Source organism: Corythoichthys intestinalis, chromosome 7 (assembly GCF_030265065.1).
Source record: "Corythoichthys intestinalis isolate RoL2023-P3 chromosome 7, ASM3026506v1, whole genome shotgun sequence".
Lineage (NCBI taxonomy): Eukaryota > Metazoa > Chordata > Actinopteri > Syngnathiformes > Syngnathidae > Corythoichthys > Corythoichthys intestinalis.
The window spans coordinates 5,020,306-5,043,896 of NC_080401.1; the positions used below are offsets into that span (position 1 = coordinate 5,020,306).

Sequence of the window (23,591 nt, forward strand, 5' to 3'; positions counted from 1 at the left end):
TTGTAGTTAAACACAATTGGAAAAGCTTTACACAAGACCCTCCCCACAAAACAAATCAAATGGACAAAATGTGCATTAGCATACCCGGTCAGCATTTTAAAGTGTTTCTGATGAGAGCCCGAAACCCCACCCCCAGCAGACTTTTTCTTGTCATAATTTACAGTACAAGCAAGTGCTGAGAGCTGGTCAAGTGATCTTATCGTTAATTATCAGTAAGGAGAAGGTTACAAAATACTTTCCATGGCATTAAATGTACCGTGGAACACCAAGGCTTGGCTATTTGGCAAAATTATTAAATTTCACAACACAAAACGTTTTGATCAGAATAACCTTTTCACTCCTGTTGGGACAATGCGTCCTACAGATTTTCAAAAAAATCGCAGTGGGTATAGGAATCGTAGCATTTGGATTTTATCTATATTATTACTAGTATTAACTTTTTCAAAGAAAAATAGGTAGTGAAAGGGTTCAACAAAAGTTAAACTTTTTGACCATAGCTTTATCAAGGATTTGGAGCCAACAACAAGGCATGCTAATGGCAATGTCATTCCATGCCAAGGTCGAGCAAATTATGAACTCTTCCAAATTACTGCCAATTCAACACCTCAAAGCAGCCTACACATGCGCAATTTTTTACATCAATAATATCGATCTCAATAACATTTATAGTTTAAAAATAGCTTAAAATTGTGCTCCATTCATTTGGTGCCTAGCTGTCGCAACTAGCAGACAGGCTGTCTCTTACGTTAGCCTTTAAGTGAGGGGACAAAGAAAAGCACAAAAAGTGAAAGTGAGCAAATAAATGAATAAAATTGTATATATTAACAATTGTATATTATAATTATTTAATACATTTAAATTATATATTGTATTCTTAAATAATACATAATTATATGCTACGATATATTCTAGCAAGAGCTATTCTCAAATACATTTAACTTAGAAACCAGAAGCTTTAAAGAGTCTCCAAATGTGTTAAAATATTAAAACGATTGTTTTTTTGTTTTTTTTTTTACATCACAAAAACATGGCATTTTAACAGTGGTCTGTAGACTTTTTATATACTCTATAGACCCATTTAAAAAATGGAATTTGATGGAAACGTTTATTTCCATAATTCTATTCAAAATGTTTTTTTCTAATATGTGAATTAAAGATTCAGGATCCACCATTTAAAGTATATTAGGAATGTGGTTATTTTGACATATTTTGGGCTTCCAGTCCACGAAACCCACGAAAATAATAATAATAAAACAAATTACGGTAAGGAAATCGGGGCAAAATTCTATATTGTACATTTGAAATGGAATTCACATAGACAATAGCTTGCTAGTTTAACTGTATTGGTTTTTAATTAAAACAAAAATGCTTTATTATTTAATTCCGAAGTGTTTGGTGAATGCAGATGTGAAAGTTTTGGGTTCGGTACCTTTAACAAGGTTAATATCCAGTTCTCAATGCAATTTAGGTCTGACAAGTTGACTGGCCAGTCAAGCAATATGATGGCATAACCATCAAACCAAGTTTTGGTGCTTCTGGTGGCCAGGAAATCTGGGCTTCTGTAACACTGGCAATGCCACAGATTGAGGCAGTTGTTAAAGCAAATGGATTTCTAACAAAGTACTGAAGATTGACATTAATTTTGAAAGTAGCATATTTGGATATGTTGGGATCCTGATTTTTTTTCTCTCTCTACAAACACGTAGATTTCTTCTCAGTAATGTAATTTTTGGAATTGCTGTTTTCATGGTTTTTATGAAAGGAACACCAAATGATGTTAAAAAAAAAAAAAAAAAAACAATACTTCAAAATGTTAAAGTTGCGGGCTCTGTATGTATAATGAGAGTTTAAATTTTCTAATAGAATTATGGAATTCAACCTTTTTTAAGGTATTCCAATTTTTTTGAACGGGTCTGTAGAATTGTTTTTTTTACCTGGCCGTAAAGTCTGTTGTGTTTATTCATGCCACTCTCGTATTTACTTTCTTTTTTAGCAACATGAGCACTGTAAACTTTCTGGCCCAGGAGAGGATCTGGTTTGAAAAAACTCGCTACGATGAGGCAGAGAGACGCTTCTTTGAGCGTGTGAACAGCACCTCACAATCAACACGGGCAGTCGCTGTAAGTAATGGACTGCAGCCAGCTGCATGTGTAAGTGTTGTTCACAGGAGAATGATACAGAAGAATGGTAACCGCCTGAAAGCAAACCCCCATTTTTGATAAGGAAATTGTACTAAGCTTCATTTTGAAAGCATTTGTCATCACTGCTTTATTACCTTGGTCTTTCTGAAAGAAAGAACAAGGTTATGTTATTCTACAACTTTATTATTATTACCTTGGTCTTTCTGAAGGAAAGAACAAGGTTATGTTGTTGTGCAACTTTATTGTACTTATTATTTATTCATCTTATTCTCCGCGTTTTTTTGAGCCAACGCACAGCCCAAACCGTAGCACCGATCGGCACAGTTCAAGTATCGGCACGACCGGAATTTTCGCGTGACGATGGGAATTTTTCAAACCGCCACGAAAAATTTTCCGTTCGCCCGTAAACGGCAATTTTCCGAAAAACAAAAAAAGTTTCAAAATGTATCTAGTCCTACAATTTTTGACCAAATCACATAATTTGGGCATCAAAAATTCCGGGACGGTGAGGGGCATAAAAGTTGTATACAGAATTTGGCAAAAATTTACGGTTCCCCGGAAATTTGCCAAAAACTTTCCTATTCATTTTGAATGGAAAAAAAACGCGCGCTTCACAGCCCGAACCGTTAGACCGATCGGCACCGTTCAAGTATCGGCACGACCGGAATTTTAGCGTGACACAGGAAACTTTACAAATGGCCCCGAAAATTTTTCCGTTCGTCCGTAAACGGCAATTTTCCGTGAAAAAAAAAAACTTTCAAAATGTATCTAGTCCTACAATTTTTGACCAAATCACATAATTTGGCCATCAAAAATTCCGGGACGGTGAGGGGCATAAAAGTTGTATACAGAATTTGGAAAAAAATTACGCTTCCTCGGAAATTTGCCAAAAACTATCCCATTCATTTCGAATGGGAAAAGTTCCCATTCACTTCCAATGGGATTTCCAATGGAATTTACATTGCATTGATGCCATTGACGGCCATGCATGTCGAATCTACTGATGCCAATGTACTTGGATTCAATTGACTATATGGATGTCGATGCCATTGACGGCCATGGACGTCCAAAATTTTTCCCATTCATTTTCAATGGGGAAAAAACAAAATTTCCCCAAATCAACAGAAAATGACCAGATATCAATAGGACGTGTCCCCCAAACTTCCCCAATTCCATTGACGCTTATGAAGGGTGCCACCATTGACTTCCATGGACGTCCAAAAATTTTCCCATTCATTTTCAATGGGGAAAAAACTAAATTTCTCCAAATCAACAGAAAATGACCAGATATCAATAGGACGTATATCCCAAACGTCCCCAACTCCATTGACGCTTATGGAGGGTGCTGCCATTGACGTCCATGGACGTCCAAAATTTTTCCCATTCATTTTCAATGGGAAATTTTTTTTTTTCCCCATATCAACAGAAAATGACTAGATATCAATAGGACGTGTCCCCCAAATGTCCCCGATTGCATTGCTGCTTATGGAGGGTGATGCCATTGACGTCCAGGGACGTCCAAACTTCCCATTCATTTCCAATGGCATTTCTTCATGTTTGTTCATTCTTTTGATGCCAATGTACTTGGATTCCATTGACGCTTAAGTAAGTTGACACCATTGACGTCCATGGACGTCCAAAATTTTTCCCATTCATTTTCAATGGGAAATTTTTTTTTTCCCCCAAATCAACAGAAAATGACTAGATATCAATAGGACGTTTCCCCCAAAATGTGCCCGATTGCATTGCTGCTTATGGAGGGTGATGCCATTGACGTCCACGGACGTCCAAACTTCCCATTAATTTCCAATGGCATTTCTTCATGTTTGTTCATTCTATTGATGCCAATGTACTTGGATTCCATTGACGCTTATGTAAGTTGATACCATTGACGTCCATGGACGTCCAAAATTTTTCCCATTCATTTTCAATGGGAAATTTTTTTTTTCCCCAAATCAACAGAAAATGACTAGATATCATTAGGACGTGTCCCCCAAATGTCCCCGATTGCATTGCCGCTTATGGGGGGTGATGCCATTGACGTCCATGGACGTCCAAACTTCCCATTCATTTCCAAAGGCATTTCTTCATGTTTGTTCATTCTATTGATGCCAATGTACTTGGATTCCATTGACGCTTATGTAAGTTGATACCATTGACGTCCATGGACGTCAAAAATTTTTCCCATTCATTTTCAATGGGATTTTTTTTTTTTTTCCCAAATCAACAGAAAATGACTAGATATCATTAGGACGTGTCCCCCAAATGTCCCCGATTGCATTGCCGCTTATGGAGGGTGATGCCATTGACGTTCATGGACGTCCAAACTTCCCATTCATTTCCAATGGCATTTCTTCATGTTTGTTCATTTTATTGATGCCAATGTACTTGGATTCCATTGACGCTTATGTCAGTTGATACCATTGACGTCCATGGACGTCCAAAATTTTTCCCATTCATATTCAATGGGAATTTTTTTTTTTTCCCCAAATCAACAGAAAATGACTAGATATCATTAGGACGTGTCCCCCAAATGTCCCCGATTGCATTGCCGCTTATGGAGGGTGATGCCATTGACGTTCATGGACGTCCAAACTTCCCATTAATTCCAATGGCATTTCTTCATGTTTGTTCATTCTATTGATGCCAATGTACTTGGATTCCATTGACGCTTATGTAAGTTGATACCATTGACGTCCATGGACGTCCAAAATTTTTCCCATTCATTTTCAATGGGAATTTTTTTTTTTTTTCCCAAATCAACAGAAAATGACTAAATATCATTAGGACGTGTCCCCCAAATGTCCCTGATTGGATTGCCGCTTATGGAGGGTGATGCCATTGACGGCCATGGACGTCCAATTCTCCCAATCTTTTCTAATGGCTTTTACTTTGTTTAGTGCCATTGACTGGCATTATGGTCCATTCTATTGATAGACCTGAGTGGGGCTAAGATTTGTATCTCCACAGAGGAAAGACCAAGGTGTGTAATTTCTCCCGAAATTGCAGTTTCTAGTTATTATTATTATTATTATGCAATGGTTTCTCCGCGTTTTTTCGGCGCGCCGCGCAGCCCGAACCGTACCACCGATCGGCACCGTTCAAGTATCGACACGACCGGAATTTTCGCGCGACGATGGGAATTTTTCAAACGACCCCGAAAAATTTTTCGTTCGCCCGTAAACGGCGATTTTCCGATTTTTTACAACTTTTTCAAAACGCTACTTGTCCTACAATTTTTGACCAAATCACATAATTTGGACATCAAAAATTCCGGGACGGTGGGGGGCATAAAGATTGTATACAGAATTTGGAAAAAATTTACGGTTCTCCGGATATTTGCCAAAAACTATCCCATTCATTTCCAATGGGAAAAGTTCCCATTCACTTTCAATAGTATTTCCAATGGACTTTACATTGCATTGATGCCATTGACGGCCATGCATGTCGAATCTATTGATGCCAATGTACTTGGATTCATTTGACTATATGGATGTCGATGCCATTGACGGCCATGGACGTCCAAAATTTTTCCCATTCATTTTCAATGGGGAAAAAACTAAATTTCCCCAAATCAACAGAAAATGACCAGATATTAATAGGACGTATACCCCAAACGTCCCCAACTCCATTGACGCTTATGGGGGGTGCTGCCATTGACGTCCATGGACGTCCAAAATTTTTCCCATTCATTTTCAATGGGGAAAAAACTAAATTTCCCCAAATCATCAGAAAATGACCAGTTATCAATAGTACGTCTCCCCCAAACGTTCCGAACTCCATTGACGCTTATAGGGGGTGCTGCCATTGACGTCCATGGACGTCCAAAAATTTTCCCATTCATTTTCAATGGGGAAAAAACTAAATTTCCCCAAATCAACAGAAAATGACCAGATATTAATAGGACGTATACCCCAAACGTCCCCAACTCCATTGACGCTTATGGGGGGTGCTGCCATTGACGTCCATGGACGTCCAAAAATTTTCCCATTCATTTTCAATGGGAATTTTTTTTTTTTCCCCAAATCAACAGAAAATGACTAGATATCATTAGGACGTGTCCCCCAAATGTCCCCAATTGCATTGCCGCTTATGGAGGGTGATGCCATTGACGTTCATGGACGTCCAAACTTCCCATTAAATCCCAATGGCATTTCTTCATGTTTGTTCATTCTATTGATGCCAATGTACTTGGATTCCATTGACGCTTATGTAAGTTGATACCATTGACGTCCATGGACGTCCAAAATTTTTCCCATTCATTTTCAATGGGAAATTTTTTTTTTTTCCCCAAATCAACAGAAAATGACTAGACATCATTAGGACGTGTCCCCCAAATGTCCCCGATTGCATTGCTGCTTATGGAGGGTGATGCCATTGACGTTCATGGACGTCCAAACTTCCCATTCATTTCCAATGGCATTTCTTCATGTTTGTTCATTCTATTGATGCCAATGTACTTGGATTCCATTGACGCTTATGTAAGTTGATACCATTGACGTCCATGGACGTCCAAAATTTTTCCCATTCATTTTCAATGGGAATTTTTTTTTTTCCCCAAATCAACAAAAAATGACCAGATATCAATAGGACGTGTCCCCCAAATGTCCCCGATTGGATTGGCGCTTATGGAGGGTGATGCCATTGACGTCCATGGACGTCCAAACTTCCCATTCATTTCCAATGGCATTTCTTCATGTTTGTTCATTCTATTGATGCCAATGTACTTGGATTCCATTGACGCTTATGTAAGTTGATACCATTGACGTCCATGGACGTCCAAAATTTTTCCCATTCATTTTCAATGGGAATTTTTTTTTTTCCCCAAATCAACAAAATATGACCAGATATCAATAGGACGTGTCCCCCAAACTTCTCCAATTCCATTGACGCTTATGAAGGGTGCCGCCATTGACGGCCATGGACGTCCAATTCTCCCAATCTTTTCTAATGGCTTTTACTTTGTTTAGTGCCATTGACTGGCATTATGGTCCATTCTATTGATAGACCTGAGTGGGGCTAAGATTTGTATCTCCACAGAGGAAAGACCAAGGTGTAATTTCTCCCGAAATTGCAGTTTCTAGTTTCTAAATAATGTCTTTGTTGTGCCCTCAACAGTCAGATTTTAAATTTATGGTTATTAATCTGATAAACCAAATATACTAGTACAACTAAGTTCGCACTGCAGTTCAATTGTGATTCATTTGCTCTTGAAATTTTTTTTTTAAATTTCTTTTGCTGTGTGAACAGTCCAGTTGAGTTTTTCAAATATATTCAAATCTGAACTTAGTCATACAGTTTTTATCCACAAACAAATGAACTATCAGAAATTTTTGCTCTTATGAGCACATAGCCATGCGACCCAAACGTTTCCACTGTTCGAGCAAACAAGCAATGGTGAGCAAAGACAAAGTAGTTTTTCCCATCTTACTTCTCACATACTGCATGTGAAGCGATCAGCTTTATAAATGTTATCTCTGGCAGAGTAAAATTCTCAATATTGCCACAAAAGCATGACCACAGCGACCTTCAAAAGGGACCACATTGACTTTCATAAATGTCACGTGTCGCAGAGTGCATTCCGTTCACACTGAAGTTGCATAGTTTTGCAATACGATCGGCTACTAAACCTGAACAATTAGATTTTTAACTACTGCGGTAACTGAGGCTCTTGAGGTTTTTTCTCCCGTTTCAGGCACAAGTGACAGAGCTATTTGCCAAACAACGTCGAGATTCGTGTTCCTAGTTCGCTGACCGATCAGAAATGGTAATAGATAACAAGCTAGTCTCCACTGCACAGGCTGCTAAAAACAAACAGCACATGGTGCAGGTGTAATGATGATGATAATAATAATAATAATAATATTAATGCATTCGTTTTATATAGCGCTTTTCAGGATAATCAAGACCAGAGGTGTCCAATCCAGCCATGGGTTGTTGTGCCTGGCAGGCACCTTGTAGGCTCATTCACAATCACACGCTTTTATTTTGACATCTCCGACATAAAAAAAACAGAAATTTGTGATTTATGTGATCAAGCGCACGCACTCTGCTCAGTTTCATGTCTGCAGTCGCATTTGTTCATTGACCCCTCTCCCCCTCAAAATGGTGCCGTCAAGGGCAGCCAATGAGTTAACGGGGAAGTGACCTATAAATGCCTCCAAACCAACAGGAAGTGAAACATTCTACAGCAGGGGTGTCCAAACTTTTTGCAAAAGGGGCCAGATTTGGTGTGGTAAAAATGTGAGGGGCCGACCTCGGCTGACGTCCTTTACGTAGAACAATATATTCAAGCAAATTTTAGCCAGCCATTCTGTGTGTCACATTTGCTTTATTATTTTTCTAAATTAATAATTTCAACAATCTTGCAACTAGCCTTTGTGGCGTTCTCTTTCGACTCTCGGGCTCTTGCAAAATGCTGCCGCTGTAAAACTAAACTATTTTCAAGTTGCTTCAATTTCTCGCTACGTATCTTCCCTGTAATCTTGTCGTACATGTCAGCGTGCCTTGTTTGGTAATATTGCCTCACATTGAACTCTTTAAAAAAAAAGCGACTGTCTCTGCAAATGAGGCAGACACAGTTGTTGCGTATTTTAGTGAAGAAATAGTCCAATTTCCACCTATCCTTGAATGTCAGCATTTGCATTCAACTTTCTTTTTTTGTTTATTGTCGCCATTTTAGAAAATTGGGAGTAAATGGTCACACAGGGTAATGTTAGAGTGCTGCTGCCTTTTACTGGGTAAATGAGGAGCAGCATTTAGTGTGTAGGTTACTTCATATGCTGGTGGCAGTACTGCTGACCAATTTATTAAGTCTGTGTTATTGATTTTATGACAGGCTGGGGGCCGGATGAAATTTGTCCACGGGCTGCATTTAGCCCCCGAGCCGGACTTTGGACATGTCTGTTCTACAGGAAGTAACCTGGAAATGTAGCAACAGGCATACAAAACACTCAACTTTAGGTGAAATTCGCCGTTTTGAAGTCAAAAAGGGTGACCTACATGAATTGTGTAGAATTTTTAGGGGGGGGGGTTGTAATTCCATCTAACAAACGACATGTTTTATTAAAGTTGCTAAGCCTGTCGTGATATGCAATGAGTCTATCGCAAGGTAAATAAAAATAAGGGCGGTAATTTTCACGGCTGCGTTTTATCACCGCGTGCGTTCGTGTAGATGACATATGAGACTCCAGTTGTTGTGTCCAGATGTTTATTGGTCACCAACACGCCGTAGAGTTACAGTTCACACATACAAAATAAGGAAACACATCTATATTAAACACTGTAAACGTTAGCATTGCGACATTGAGACTAATGGGGGGAAAAAAGACTACCTACTGCTATAAAAAATTGGCAGTGTTTTCCAAAACGCAAACTTGTGGTTAAAAGGTGACACTTAGAACATTAAAAATCGCTGGATAACAGCATTTGCAAACGAAAAAATGAAAAAATCTGTTAGCCACACTACAAGCAATGACGAAAAGTGCTTTTTGTGGCGTGTAAAGTTGTAAGTGGTTTAGCAAACGTACTTCCGGTTAACATTTCAAAATAAAAGCATGTCACGTTTGTCATTTAAATAACGATTTCTGGAGTTAAACCCACATACTTCAGAATTAATACTATAATATGTAAATTAGGAGTGGGAACCTCAGGGCACCTCACGATACGATTCGCGATACAAAGTTTACGATAACGATTATCTCACAATATCACAATGCAGCGATTACCGATATATTGGTCAGAAATTTGATACATGATATTCTACGATACAACTGTTGAAACGGAAAAAAAGATATTTCGAAATAGAAAAAAAATACTGTTTAAGTCACTTATTTTAATAAGTGACTTAAACAGTATAGTGACACATTTTCTGTGCAACGTTGCTGTAAAATATGAATCTACTACTGCAAATTGTTTACCTGCACATATAGAGGAAACAAACCACAACCACTGATATCTCTTGGAGAGATCATGATGAATGGCACCCTTAATTTCTTTAAAGTTTTAAATCTTCTAAAAAAAATTAACTGTGCTGTTATGCTGTAGGTGCAGTGTTTCCGTTTGCCCCCCCCCCCCTCGCCGAGAAAAAAAAACAAAAACAAAAAGGATAATAATCAGATGCGTCAGTCAGCCGATTACACAGCTGTAGCCCACTCCACTCTACTACCCGCGAGAGCGCGCACGTGCGTGCGTGCACACACACAGACACACGCGTCAACAGGTCGCGCTCATAGACGGGACTACTAGCCTGGTACACCAGACTCATAGCTGTCTGGCCACCATTCAGCAGAAAAAAATTTCCAGGGCGGAGCCAGCCACAGCAAATAGACAGCAGAGCGGACCAATCAGCGACGGGCTGACGCGACGTCGGTAAAGCTACAAGAAACTAGCGAGAGACATTTCAACATATTCAACATGGCCAGCGCGACATTTCAACATATTCAACATCGCCAGCGCGAGAGACTGTTGGATTTAGCGACACGATGTGTTTTTGGTCATGTAAAACCGAATTTACCGCGGATTGGAACATATTGCTGGCTCTCCCGTTGAGCCACTTGGCAGGAGTTGCTCTGGTCATTCCAGTCTCCAGCGTCAACTGCGAGAGGGACTTCTCCACAATGAACAGAGTAAGGGCATGACAAGAGGTGCTGACAGGTGTGCCAAATATGCATAATATTTGGTGTGAATGTAATACCCCTTTCCCACTGGCCAAAAAACCAGTGTCAACCCGCTAACAATCGACTTTTGGTGGAAGTGGGAAAGGTGCAGCGACCCGCTTCGACCCGTGTCAATCAACCCGCCAAGCGACCCGCGTTAAAATCACCTCGGCTCTGATCGCCATGCAGTGTGAAAGCAAAACCCCGGGTCAACAGTCAACACCCTAATCTACATGGTGACGTAGGCTAGTACGTGATGCGTCATAACAAAAACAAAAACCATGTGCTCTAGCCCGGATCCACATACAGCGAACAGTTGGTGTAGCAGCGTTAGCAATAGCCATAACAGATTAAACAAAGGCTCTTCTCCTCCTTCTGTGACGTACACGACTCCTTTCAATTTCAAGCCAAAATTCACGTCGCCTACGTTGCCTCAGCACAAGCAGAGTGTTGATCCTTTGCTGCATTTCGACCATTTTGAGGGCAGTAAAAAGCATGAAAACAGAACACAAACGGAAAGGAAGCTTCTATGTTGCTTTGCATTGTTTACTTCCTTGAACTGAATGAATTCGGTCGCACTTGTCGAAGCGCATCTTAGCGTGGTGACGTCATGAACCTCACGCACGGCTGAGGAGGGGTTGGGGGGTTAGACGGGTGGAAAAAAAAAAAAGAAGACTGCTTTTTTTTGTCAATGGGAAAGGTGCCAAATGCCAATTGCTAGCGGGTTGCATCGGCTTGGAAAAACGCGCGTTGACCCACTAGTTTCAGTGGGAAAGGGGTATATGGTGCATAATTGTCAAGTAAAGGAGAGTACAAGGTCAAATTAGACCTCAAGAACAGACTGCAAGGAGAACACCTTGCTGCCTGCCTGAGAGTCTCCGTAAATGGACGAAGCCGTGATGCGTTCAATTTTGGAAGAGCTATGGAAATTTTCTTCACAAAGTCAGGAAAAATTAAATGTTCAATGGCAGGGTGCAGAGTATGTCAGTAGTGAGTGAATTAACAATGGATTGAATGAGTGAGTGAATGAATTAATGACTTTGCGTCATGGCTTTTTGATTCAAGATTAAATTTGAAATATTCCTGATATGCCTTTGTGTTCTTAAGGATGATACCAACCTGTTATGTTCATATACAGCAATTTAGATTACATTCAGTGGTCTCAAAATGCCCTAAAGAGATACACCAGGCTTGAAAATGTACACACACACCCTACCCCGAGGGTCAGAGACCTTCCCACCACAGTCTCCTAAAATCCTGTGGGAAACACTGAGGTGTCAGTCAGCAGTTGAGCTTGGAGTGGGGCAATGATAAAATTGGTGGGTCTTTTCTTCGTATATGACCTTTGTTGCCAAAAGCATTGGTTTGAGCACTTCCACCATCTGCTTCAGCATTTGAGATGTCCGACTCAGTCACATTCTTCCTCACCTTAAAGGGTATGAAAACGCAAAGGGGGTGTGAGACATCAATAGAACAGTTATGTGCCAAGATAACAAATATTGATAAAGTTAACAAAAAAATCAATCACATTAATGAGCAATTATCTAAAATAGATCGAAAATGACGAACATTTCCGAAAGTGTTCCGGAAACAGCCGAATGGGGCGGAGACGTCATAACAAGGAAACAAAAGGTCGAGGCAGGTGCCATCGTTGTTTAACGACGAGAGAGAAAAAGAGCTGGACTACGCAGGCAATGAGTAAACTTCGTCAGTGCTAAGAGGGCTAATTTTGCAATTTTACGGTGAAAAGGGAACCTGACGAGCCAGAAGATGTGCCTACAACCTCAAAGAAAACAAAATTTATGCTGCTTCCCAATCACTAAAGACCCACAAACTGCGAAGGAATGAATTCGTGACCCGTATGTGAATAAATCGAGTGATTCGAGCATGTCTGTGGAACAGGAATATCAGCTTGTAGAGATCGCAAATCACTGCGACTTAAACGTACATTTGAGACAACAACTCTACCGAAGTTCTGGATTAAAGTAATTTCGGAATATCCTGACATCGCTAGGAGCGCGCTGAAAACTGCTACAATTTCCAACATCGTGTATTTGTGATGCTAGCTTCTCTCACTCTCCCATCTCGGGACAATCTCGTCTCAACGAAACAAACTCAGCCCTCCCACTGATTCAGCGGGTGAGTTGTATTTTTTTCCCTGCACTTAACATGACGGGGCTAAAAACAAATGCTATTTTATGTTTGCTGTATTTTTCTGCCGCACATTGCCGGTGTTCTGGCAAAGTTGGCACGCGCGTAACATTAAAAAGGACCGCGAATGCAGCGATTCCTAAGTACACACTACAAACTTTGTTTAAAGAAAGGAATATTAACTTACGTTTGCCATGTTTGGCGCACACAACAACTGCACGTAGCCCTCTCACTGAACGACTTCGCCGTGTCGTTAAGCGTTAAATTACGCCATTTCCGTGTTGCACATGTATGTTTGTGATGTAAATAGTTTTTTAGCACCGTTGGATAACATTGAGAGTCCAACTGAATATAAAAGAGGGCTTTGGGAGCAAAATTTTATACGGCTGCAAAATTTGACAGGACACCGGTCCGTGAAAAAAAGACCCAAATCACACCGGTCCGTGGTGCAAAAAAGGTTAGGGACCCCTGCTCTAATCATTCATATTTGTGTCGGTTGGCAGAGCGAAACCGATGATAGATTATTAAATGATAATTATTCTATACATTACTTTATTTGTATCAGCTTCACAAAAAGAAATGCAAAACAAACCATTCGGTGATTCTGTTGCCGCCGGTGTTTCATCAGTGTGATTGCTTCCCTCAATGATCCTTTCATTAGGCTGCATTGACTTTCGTTTGGGCTCAAATTGATAACCCAAAACACCAAAGAACGGTTCCTAACTCTCCTCGTCACCATTAGAAGAATGTTCGTTACATCGGATTCGTCGCTGCGAATAGAAACAAAATTGTCCGCCATCATCGCCGCCATTCAGTACTAAGCACTGAGCCGGTTGTTTCCCTATAGTGACGTCACACACACAATATGCTAGATTTCCGGCATCTCGGGGGCGGGTCCTTTTAGCTTGACAATCGACCTAATTTCTATCATTTTCTTGGTGGTGCGATGTGTGTAATTACACGAAGTGGCATGATATGAATTCAACAGGCATGCGTTGATGGATAAATGATGGAATATTAGCATTTCCCCAGGTGTTGTCATACCCTTTAAAAACTCAAAACAAAAAATATTAGCTACTTAATAGCTTTTGAGTTGAAATCCTGATTTTTTTGTGTTTGAAGTATTGAGTGAATTAAAAAAAAAATGAATTGAATGTATAGAAATAAAAAAACAATTACCTATTTTTAATATGTAGGCTACATTAATTATCATGCACATCACCTTTTATATCTTGGAAGCTATTCAAACCATTTTTTATAGCTTATTGCATCAAAATGGCAGTAATAACAGTTTGTGTAGTAAACTAGATGGAAAGTGGTTCTCAAATAATATCAAATAAATCAGTAAATTCTTGTAGGCTTGTTCAATATTCATTTTCATCCAGTTTAGGGTCCTGGTTTATTTTATATCACTCAACACCAAATGTCATCAAAATACATGTAAATTTAAAAAATCAATTACATTGCAAAACTTTCTTACCTCAAGTGATGAAAGCGAAGCAGTGAAGAAATCCGTGTCCACTTCGTCACCAGCTGCCAGTGAACCTTATTTTTGTTAGACAATTCTTGCATACAGCAAAGTCCTTGTTCACCTTACTTCCTTTCTTGTTGGTGTAAAATCTAAAGTGTCTCCACTAGGACTGTCCCAAACGACAAATTTTCTCCCGATTAGTCAGCCGACTGTTTTTACGATTAGTCGACTAATCTAATAATTAAAAAAAAAAAAAAAACAATTTTGGTGTTTTTGTTTACTAATTTAGCAATGAAATTTTTGTTGACGCTTATCAATTCACAAAAAACATATTGGAACACTTAAATTATTTATTAAAGTACAAATAAACACGTAAATAACAATAATAAATCACAAATAAACAATGAGTTCAAATGCTGATAGAATTAACTAGTGTAGCATCCCGATTGAAAAGGTGGTCTCTTAAACTGATGGTTTACAACTTTTATTCCATCCTTGATGTAATCACACCGTAAGAGCTGCGGTGCACACAAATAAAACAACACAATTAGAAATTAACAAAAACTTTTCACCTTTTTCCTTTTAAACCTCATTTATGTATCAATGAATTGCCTTTACCTTAATTTATTACCTTATCATTGACAATCTCTCCCTTAAGTGCAATTACTGTATATATTTATGACCTTTTAACCTTATATAATTTTCTATACCATAAAATAAACCATAACATGAAATAAACCTTTCAGTTAGCATTAAGGATAATACTAATAGCACTTACAGGCCCATTGTCAATGAAACATTATTATTCAGTAAGGCGACAGCACCCTCTGGTGTACAAAAAATGAAAAAAAAAATTACAAACTGGGTGACGGCATTTAAAGTGCTTGTGACACGAAAAAGCATGTTTATTTCATAATACACGCGGTATTTTATGCTCCTGAATGATACGGACCGCTTGGATGTGTGTGGAAGCGATCGCTATATTTATTTAGTTTTTTGAATCCCGCGCCAGGAAAATGAGTGACTTCCGGCTTCGGTCTCGCATTGAGGAGGAGGGCGCTGTGACGTGTACGGTAGAAGACGTCCTCTTCACGCTACAGTGTACTGTTGTGTATGAGGACGAAGGATTCAGCTGATTTTGCGGATTAATACTTTTATTTTTTGCATCACGCCAGCCAAACGGCTGCAGAAAAATCATTCTGTATGCGGGAGAGGCGTATGCGCCTTTTTGGAGTTTCAAAAGGTTCCCATTCACCGTGGATATTTACTGTGGGACCATTGGACTTACAAGGAAGTAAGTAAACATCTTGTTTTGTATTATGTCAAATACGAATACAAAGTAAACACTATAAAATTCCTTTAAATAAAGGACTACTTACGTTTGATCATTGATAGGCATGTAAAAAGCTATCCTCACGCTCATTAGCAGTTAGCTGTTAGCACGTTAGCTACACAACAATTCCAGCCACCCTCCTCCAGGGAACGAACTGTAAATTGCTCTCCGCCGGGCGGTTTGCCGATCCGCAAAGAAACTCGACAACCGGGTCGTCATGTCAAATAATCCAGGCTAGTTATGTGTGATTTTCCACTTCGAAGACTTTGAAACATCCCTCGGTTCGGGTTAGCATGTCGGCTAGCTGTCACTCCTTCTGGTCTGTTTACATTCTCCGAAGCCGGGGAAGGGAAATGACATATGTCCGATTTAGGTGTCATAAAATATCGTTCGGCAGGTGTGACAGTAAAGGTAAAGTCGACTGTTTTGACCATTATGGAGTAATTTTGCCATGTCGTCTTGAATAAATGGATTTTTATTATTTTATATTCCATTTAGCACAAGTTATTTGTCATGGCCATGCCATTTATTTAGCAATTGGGGAAAGTACTTGGGTAAAAAGAATATCCTGTAAAAATATTGAAGTAAAGAGACAGAAACAATGACATTTTGCCGCTCTCTTCGTCGCGTTTTCCTCATTGTGAATAGTTCCCCCTCGACGGGCTGACTGGTCCTTCTCAAGCCATTTATATAGCTATTGGGGGAAAATACTTGGATAAAAAGAATATTCTGTAAAAATATTGAAGTAAAGAGACAGAAACAATGACATTTTGCCGCTCTCTTCGTCGCGTTTTCCTCATTGTGAATAGTTCCCCCTCGACGGGCTGACTGGTCCTTCTCAAGCCATTTATATAGCTATTGGGGAAAATACTTGGATAAAAAGAATATCCTGTAAAAATATTGGGAGTAGAGAGACTGAAACAATGACATTTTGCAGCTCTCTTCGTCTCGTTTTCCTCGTTCTGAACAATTCCCCCTCAATGGGCTGAATAGTAAAACCGATGAGCCTAGTCTACCGCTGACGTCATCCACCTGTTGGGGACGCTAAAGCCCTATAATTGTAGGCGTGGCTAACCGGCAGATTAAAAGACTAATTTCTCGTCATCTGCGCTTTGCTAAATTGTTGTATATAGTCGAATCGTCTCAAAATATGATTCTAATTCACATAATAATGCCATTTAAGACTTTTTTTCTGGTGTAGTATGCTCTTCAAGGTGTTTATTCACGGCCGACGTGCAGCCAAGCTTGGCATTGAAGAGACAGGACAGAAGAGTGTACCCTCCGTTGTTTCTTTGAAATAAGTCAATGTTTTGGACACTCTGGTGAGCTTTTTTTTGGCTTTGTGCCGCTTTCCCCGCTTGCATACAGAGCATCCAACATTCTGAACTTTCCACGCATATATTTTTTTTAACCCTTCATTAACCGTCGACGGGATGTTGTGCTCGTCGACGGATTTACGTCATCGATGACGTCGACTATGTCGACTAGTCGAGACAGCTCTAGTCTCCACATGTGTGATTTGTAACAATATTTTTGTCACTTTTTCCTCTACCGTTCCTACGAAGTTTTTTTTAATTTTTTTCAACCCACTTGGAGCTTCCTCTCTTCTTTTCTAGACGACTTGTGCGCACTTTACCTTCACCGCCACTCTTAAAGCGCCCCTAGGATCGCCAAGGAATTGCTCAACAAACATTGAGCGGTTTACAGCATCCAATAGCCAATATGTCAAATAAAAGTATCGATAACCAATCGGGTTGCAAAATATCGCGATGTATTGCTGTATCGAGATATTGTCACACTCTTAATGTAAATACTATAATACGACAGAATTCCGATTCTACACCAAGAATAACTTTAAAATAACACCCTTTTTAAAAATATGATTGGCAATCAATATTAGTATTACATGTTTATTTGTACTCTAATAAAGAATTTAAGTGTTCCAAAATGTTTTTGTGAATTAATAAGCATCAACAAAAATTTCATTTCTCAATTAGTTAAAAAAGATAAAAATAAAAAAAATATTAGTCGACTAATTGTAAAAATAGTCGGCTGACTAATCGGGAGAAAATTAGTCGTTTGGGACAGCCCTACCGGAACATGTTTCCTCCATATCCTTCTCACCTTTTTAACCCCTGACCCATTTTCATGCCTGAGCAAGATCAACAACAAGTGACCAGTGAACAGAAAGCAGCCCAGAAATTGCCCCCCCATTCAATAGGCAATCCTCCAAAATTTACATGAAAGGACCCGGCCCACATGACATCAAATTGCCATGAATGTGGCCCACGAACCCAAATGAGTCTGACACCCCTGCTCAAAACGCTTTACATTGTATTCTTTCATTCCACACTGGATGGTGGGAAACTACTATTGTAGCCTTAGCTGCCCTGGGGTTGAAAGGTGGAAAAGCGCTATATAAGTCTAACACCATTTACTCCTACAGAAGCGAGGCAGCCAATTTCCCATCATTTCATTTTTTTTCTTTACAAGCAAATGTAAGATATCTTACACTGTTTTGCAGGCCTGTAAAGAAAAACTAATAAAACTAAACTAATAAAAGTACATGCTTGTAATCTACCCAAACATCTGTATGCCTTAAAGCATGGGTTTCCAAGTCCGGTCCTTGAGAGACACTACGTAGCCAGTTTTCCATGTCTCCCTCCTTTTAACACACCTGAATCAAATAATCAGGATCGTTATCAGGCTCCTGCAGATCTTGCTGATAGGCTGCTCATTTGATTCAGGTGTGTTAAAGGAGGGAGACCTGGAAAAAAAGCTGGATAGCGGCTCTCAAGGACCGGACTTGCAGACCCCTGCCTTAAAGCGATGTAGACTCTCATTGTGCCACATGGAGGCCTTAATTTGTGCCGGAGCCTGCCGAAACAGGATTTGGTACTTCTTGAATTTTGGCCTTAATGTGTTCTGGGACTAATTTGGACCGATCTACTGCTTATTAACCGCCTCTGTCATAATCGACTAGTAGTCCTAATCACAGTTTTGGAGTATTAAATTCAACAGCAATTGTTACTGGCTGTAACCATTGGATGTAGACATGTGCCGGTTACCGGTTTCACGGTTTACCGTGGTGTGAAAACGTCGCGGTTTCAAAACCACTAAAATTTTCCGTCAGACCGTAGTACGGTATTCGCCATTTTTCATGTGTCAAAAATCCAGCCAGAAGTGGCGTGGCGTGGCAGCGCTCACCCCCTCCCGTTTGTTGCTGCGTGTGAAAGTGATTATTGGCTAAACAGCCAGCGAACCCTAAACAAATACTCCAAACATAAGGCGTTCTTTTCTTCAATTTATTGAGCTCTCAAATCGTGGTAAGTGAAATATACAGAATGAATACATTTAAAACGTTGTACAATTGTATTTTTCCATGTGTGAGTAGCTAAACAGATTAGCACTATGAGTTCGCCAAAAACAAAACACATATTTTCCTTTGAAATTCGATATACAAACTAACTAAAAGCTAAAAAAAGACGAATGTTAGCCTAGGCTTAGCTGGGAGAGCAACTTCGTCGAGTGTTACAGCCGCAGAGTGAGAAAACAAGCATGATTCTCTTGAATGAAGGGGGGAAAAAAAGGCATAGCATCAAAGATCGTCAATTGAGAAAAGATGATCTTGCCCTAAGCACAAATCCACGTTCGCTGGATCAAGGAGAGGTCTCACTCCCAGTTATTATTATTATTATTTTTTTTAAGATGAAACCTTTCCACAACAATATTTACATTTTAACTAACTTATACATTTTTAACTAACTTATTAACTTTTGAATTCTTTGTTCTTTCTAACACGAAGGCATGACATCATGTAGACTAGAGTTGACACAGTGGCTGAAAATGGCGAAACTTCACTTGAGCTTTTCAATCCTCCAAAAAAAAATTATGCAGTATAAATTTTAAAAAATTTTATTCAAAAGAGTTTTTACTTTTTTTATAGAAATTATTTTGTTCTTGCTCTAAACTTGAGCAACTTGAGCTGTGGCTGTGGGTATAGTCTACGTTATATTTTAATTTTATTTAAAATTTGTTTTTTTTTAATTGATAATTTATATATTTTAACAATACATTCATATTCCAATTTGCAACTATGTTCTGGAAAAAAAAAAAATCCTGTTCAATGGAAAGAAGTTTTTTTTTTTTTTTTAACCCATACCCATCCATAACCCATCCATAACCCATCTCAAAATAACACATTTTGGAGCTATAATTGCAATACCGTGATACCGTGAAACCGCGGTATTTTTGCTCACGGTTATCGTACCGTCAAAATCTCATACCGGCACATGCCTAATTGGATGGTGCTGTTCTATTATGTAGCATTTATATACTGTCATATCTGTAAACAATATGTGTGTCACTTTTAAGATGGAGGTATTGATGTATGCGGTGTGAACATAGCCTAGTTTAAGATCAGTTTCCTTTGGCTTATTGATCAGGCTGAACTAATCAAATGTATATATTTTTTACCTCAGAATGCCGGGGCTAACGCTATCCTTCAAGACATAGCTCGGGCCAGAGAAAACATTCAGAAGTCACTTGCGGGTGTAAGTATACTTTTTTTTTGCCTTTCTGTCACAAAATAGTCCTCCAAGGCCACTGTGCATGTACAGATGCATCTCGTGCAAGTGTGATCACATTAGTCACTTGTTTCAGAACCTAAAACATGTACAGTGGGGCAAATAAGTATTTAGTCTAGAGCTGAAACGAATACTCGAGCAACTCGAGGAACTCGAGTTTAAAAACTGATCTGAGTAGTTTTATTCACCTCGAGTAATCGTTTATTTTGACAGCTCTAAGCATCACGTTTTGCTCGGACTACTTTTAATGCGGGACGCGCTGATGTCACGTACGTAGAGGAGGAAGAAGAAGAGAAAAAAAACTTACTGCAGCCGACAGCCGCTACTAAGGACGCCGACGTTGCTAAATACTAGCCCGCACGATGGTAGTTGGTAGCAGATAGTGTCTGATGAGTCTCATAGAGATCACATGTATGTTGAACTAGATGCGAAATGACAGACTTGGCCGCGTCTGGGCAGTGTTAGTAAACAGGCGCCATCTTAAAGAGCATATGACACGAGAAAAAAAGTCTTAAATGGCATTATTATGTGAATTAGAATCATATTTTGAGACGATTCGACTATATACAACAATTTAGAAAAGCACAGATGACGAGAAATTAATCTTTTAATCTGCCGGTTAGCCACGCCTACCATTATAGGGCTTTAGCGTCCCCAACAGGTGGATGACGTCAGCGGTAGACTGGGCTCATCGGTTTTACTATTCAGCCCATTGAGGGGGAATTATTCAGAACGAGGAAAACGCGACGAAGAGAGCGGCAAAATGTCATTGTTTCTGTCTCTTTACTTCAATATTTTTACAGGATATTCTTTTTATCCAAGTATTTTCCCCAATTGCTAAATAAATGGCATGTTCATGACAAATAACAGTATTGTGCTGAATGGAATATGAAATAATAAAAATGCATTTATTCAGGACGACATGGCAAAATTACTCCATAATGGTCAAAAATGTCGACTTCACCTTTACTGTCGCACCTCCCGAACGATATTTTATGACACCTAAATCGGACATATGTCATTTCGCTTCCCCGGCTTCGGAGAATGTAAACAAACCAGAAGCCGTGACAGCTAGACGACATGCTAACCCAAACCGAGTGATGTTTCAAAGTCTTCGAAGTGGAAAATCACACATAACTATCCTGGATTATTTGACATGACGACCCGGTTGTCAATTGTCTTAGTGGATCGGCAAACCGCCCTGCGGAGAGCAATTTACAGTTCGTTCCCCGGAGGAGGGTGGCTGGATTTGTTGTGCAGCTAACGTGGTGCTGCTAATGACCATTAGGAGAGCTTTTTACATGCCTATCAATGATCAAACGTAAGTAGTCCTTCATTTAAAGGAAGTTTGTAGTGTTTACTTTGTAATCGCTGTATTCATTTTTGACATAATACAAAACAAGATGTTTACTCACTTCCTCATAAGTCCAATGGTCCCACAGTAAATATCCACGGTGAATGGGAACCTTTTGAAACTCCAAAAAGGCGCATACGCCTCTCCCTCATACAGAATGATTTTTCTGCAGCCGTTTGGCTGGCGTGATGCGAAAAATAAACGTATTAATCCGCAAAATCAGCTGAATCCTTCGTCCTCATACACAACAGTACACTGTAGCGTGAAGAGGACGTCTTCTACCGTACACGTCACAGCGCCCTCCTCCTCAATGCAAGACCGAAGCCGGAAGTCACTCATTTTCATGGCGCGGGATTAAAAAAACTAAATAAAAATAGCGATCGCTTCCACACACATCCAAGCGGCCCATATCATTCAGGGGCATAAAATACCGCGTGTATTATGAAATAAACATGCTTTTTCGTGTCACAGGCACTTTAAAGCAGTAGAGCGCTAAGCGCTAATAAAGAGCGCTAAGCGCTAATAAATAAGATTAACGTAAAGTTAGCCCTGCGGAGGGGTAGGTTTCTATTAATTATGACCACTGTCGATGCTTCGCTAACGTGTCTTACATACAGGCTTTAACATAACATAGCGATGTGGAGTGATGAGGGTGTAAAATAAAAACTCAATAATTCTAACTATCAATTTTAGCTCAGTAGTCATTGCTGGATAAAACACCAAGTAGCACTGGTCCCTAATGTGCTCCAATACAGCCTGTATCATACATTTATTTTGAACACTGCAAAAACTCAAAATCCTATCAGGACTTACAGTTTAGACTAACTTAAAACTTAACTAGAACTTAAAAATTGCTTGTCACAAATAGAAATTCAATGGAAACGCGTGGGAAAAAAATCCTAACTTTTAAGTGATGTGTGTTATCAAGCGTAACGGCATTTTTAGGTATATATATATATATATATATATATATATATATATATATATACACACACACACACACACACACATATATATTTTAAATAAGATCTAAAGGTTTTTTTTGTGAAAGCAGTGAATTAGTCTTTTTTTTTTATTTTATTTTAGTTACATCTGAGATGCAATTGTTGGCTGTTTTCAACAATATACATCGAAAATAAAGACATTGATTGACTGAAAATGGTTCAAGATTAGATGAAATGTCTTGTTTTCTAATGTATATTTATAATTGCTCTTCACCCAAAAATATATTTGTTTTATCCGATTAATTGATAGAATTTTCAGTCGATTGCTCGATTGCTAAAATATTCGATAGCTGCAGCCCTAATTTAGTCAACCACTAATTGTGCAAGTTCTCCCACTTGAAAATATTAGAGAGGCCTGTAATGGTCAACATGGTTAAACCTCAACCATGGGAGACAGAATGTGGGGGGAAAAAAACAGGAAATCACATTGTTTGATTTTTAAATATTTTATTTGCAAATCATGGTGGAAAATTAAGTATTTGATCAATTCCAAAAGTTCATCTCAATACTTTGTTATGTACCCTTTGTTGGCAATAACGGAGGCCAAACGTTTTCTGTAACTATTCACAAGCTTTTCACACACTGTTGCTGGTATTTTGGCCCATTCCTCCATGCAGATCTCCTCTAAAGCAGTGATGTTTTGGGGCTGTCATTGGGCAACACGGACTTTCAACTCCCTCCACAGATTTTCTATGGGGTTGAGACCTGGAGACTGGCTAGGCCACTCCAGGACCTTGAAATGCTTCTTACGAAGCCTGGCTGTGTGTTTAGGATCATTGTCATGCTGAAAGACCCAGCCACGTCTCCTCTTCACTGCCCTTGCTGATGGAAGGAGATTTTCACTTAAAATTTCTCGATACATGGCTTCATTCATTCTTTCCTTTACACACATCA

The 23,591-nt window shown here is 39.3% G+C and overlaps 1 protein-coding gene across 2 annotated transcripts in view; it reads left to right on the forward strand.

Annotated features, from left to right (window-relative positions):
- The window catches only part of LOC130919124 (uncharacterized), a 44,760-nt gene that overhangs the window by 7,032 nt on the left and 14,137 nt on the right, over positions 1-23,591 (forward strand). Inside the window, exons 3-4 of one of the 2 annotated variants that reach the window (XM_057841571.1) lie at positions 1,994-2,150; positions 20,235-20,306. In XM_057841571.1, coding sequence (XP_057697554.1) covers positions 1,994-2,150; positions 20,235-20,306 — 229 coding nt within the window. The remainder of the gene's footprint in view (positions 1-1,993; positions 2,151-20,234; positions 20,307-23,591) is intronic. The other variant, XM_057841572.1, reaches the window with a different exon arrangement.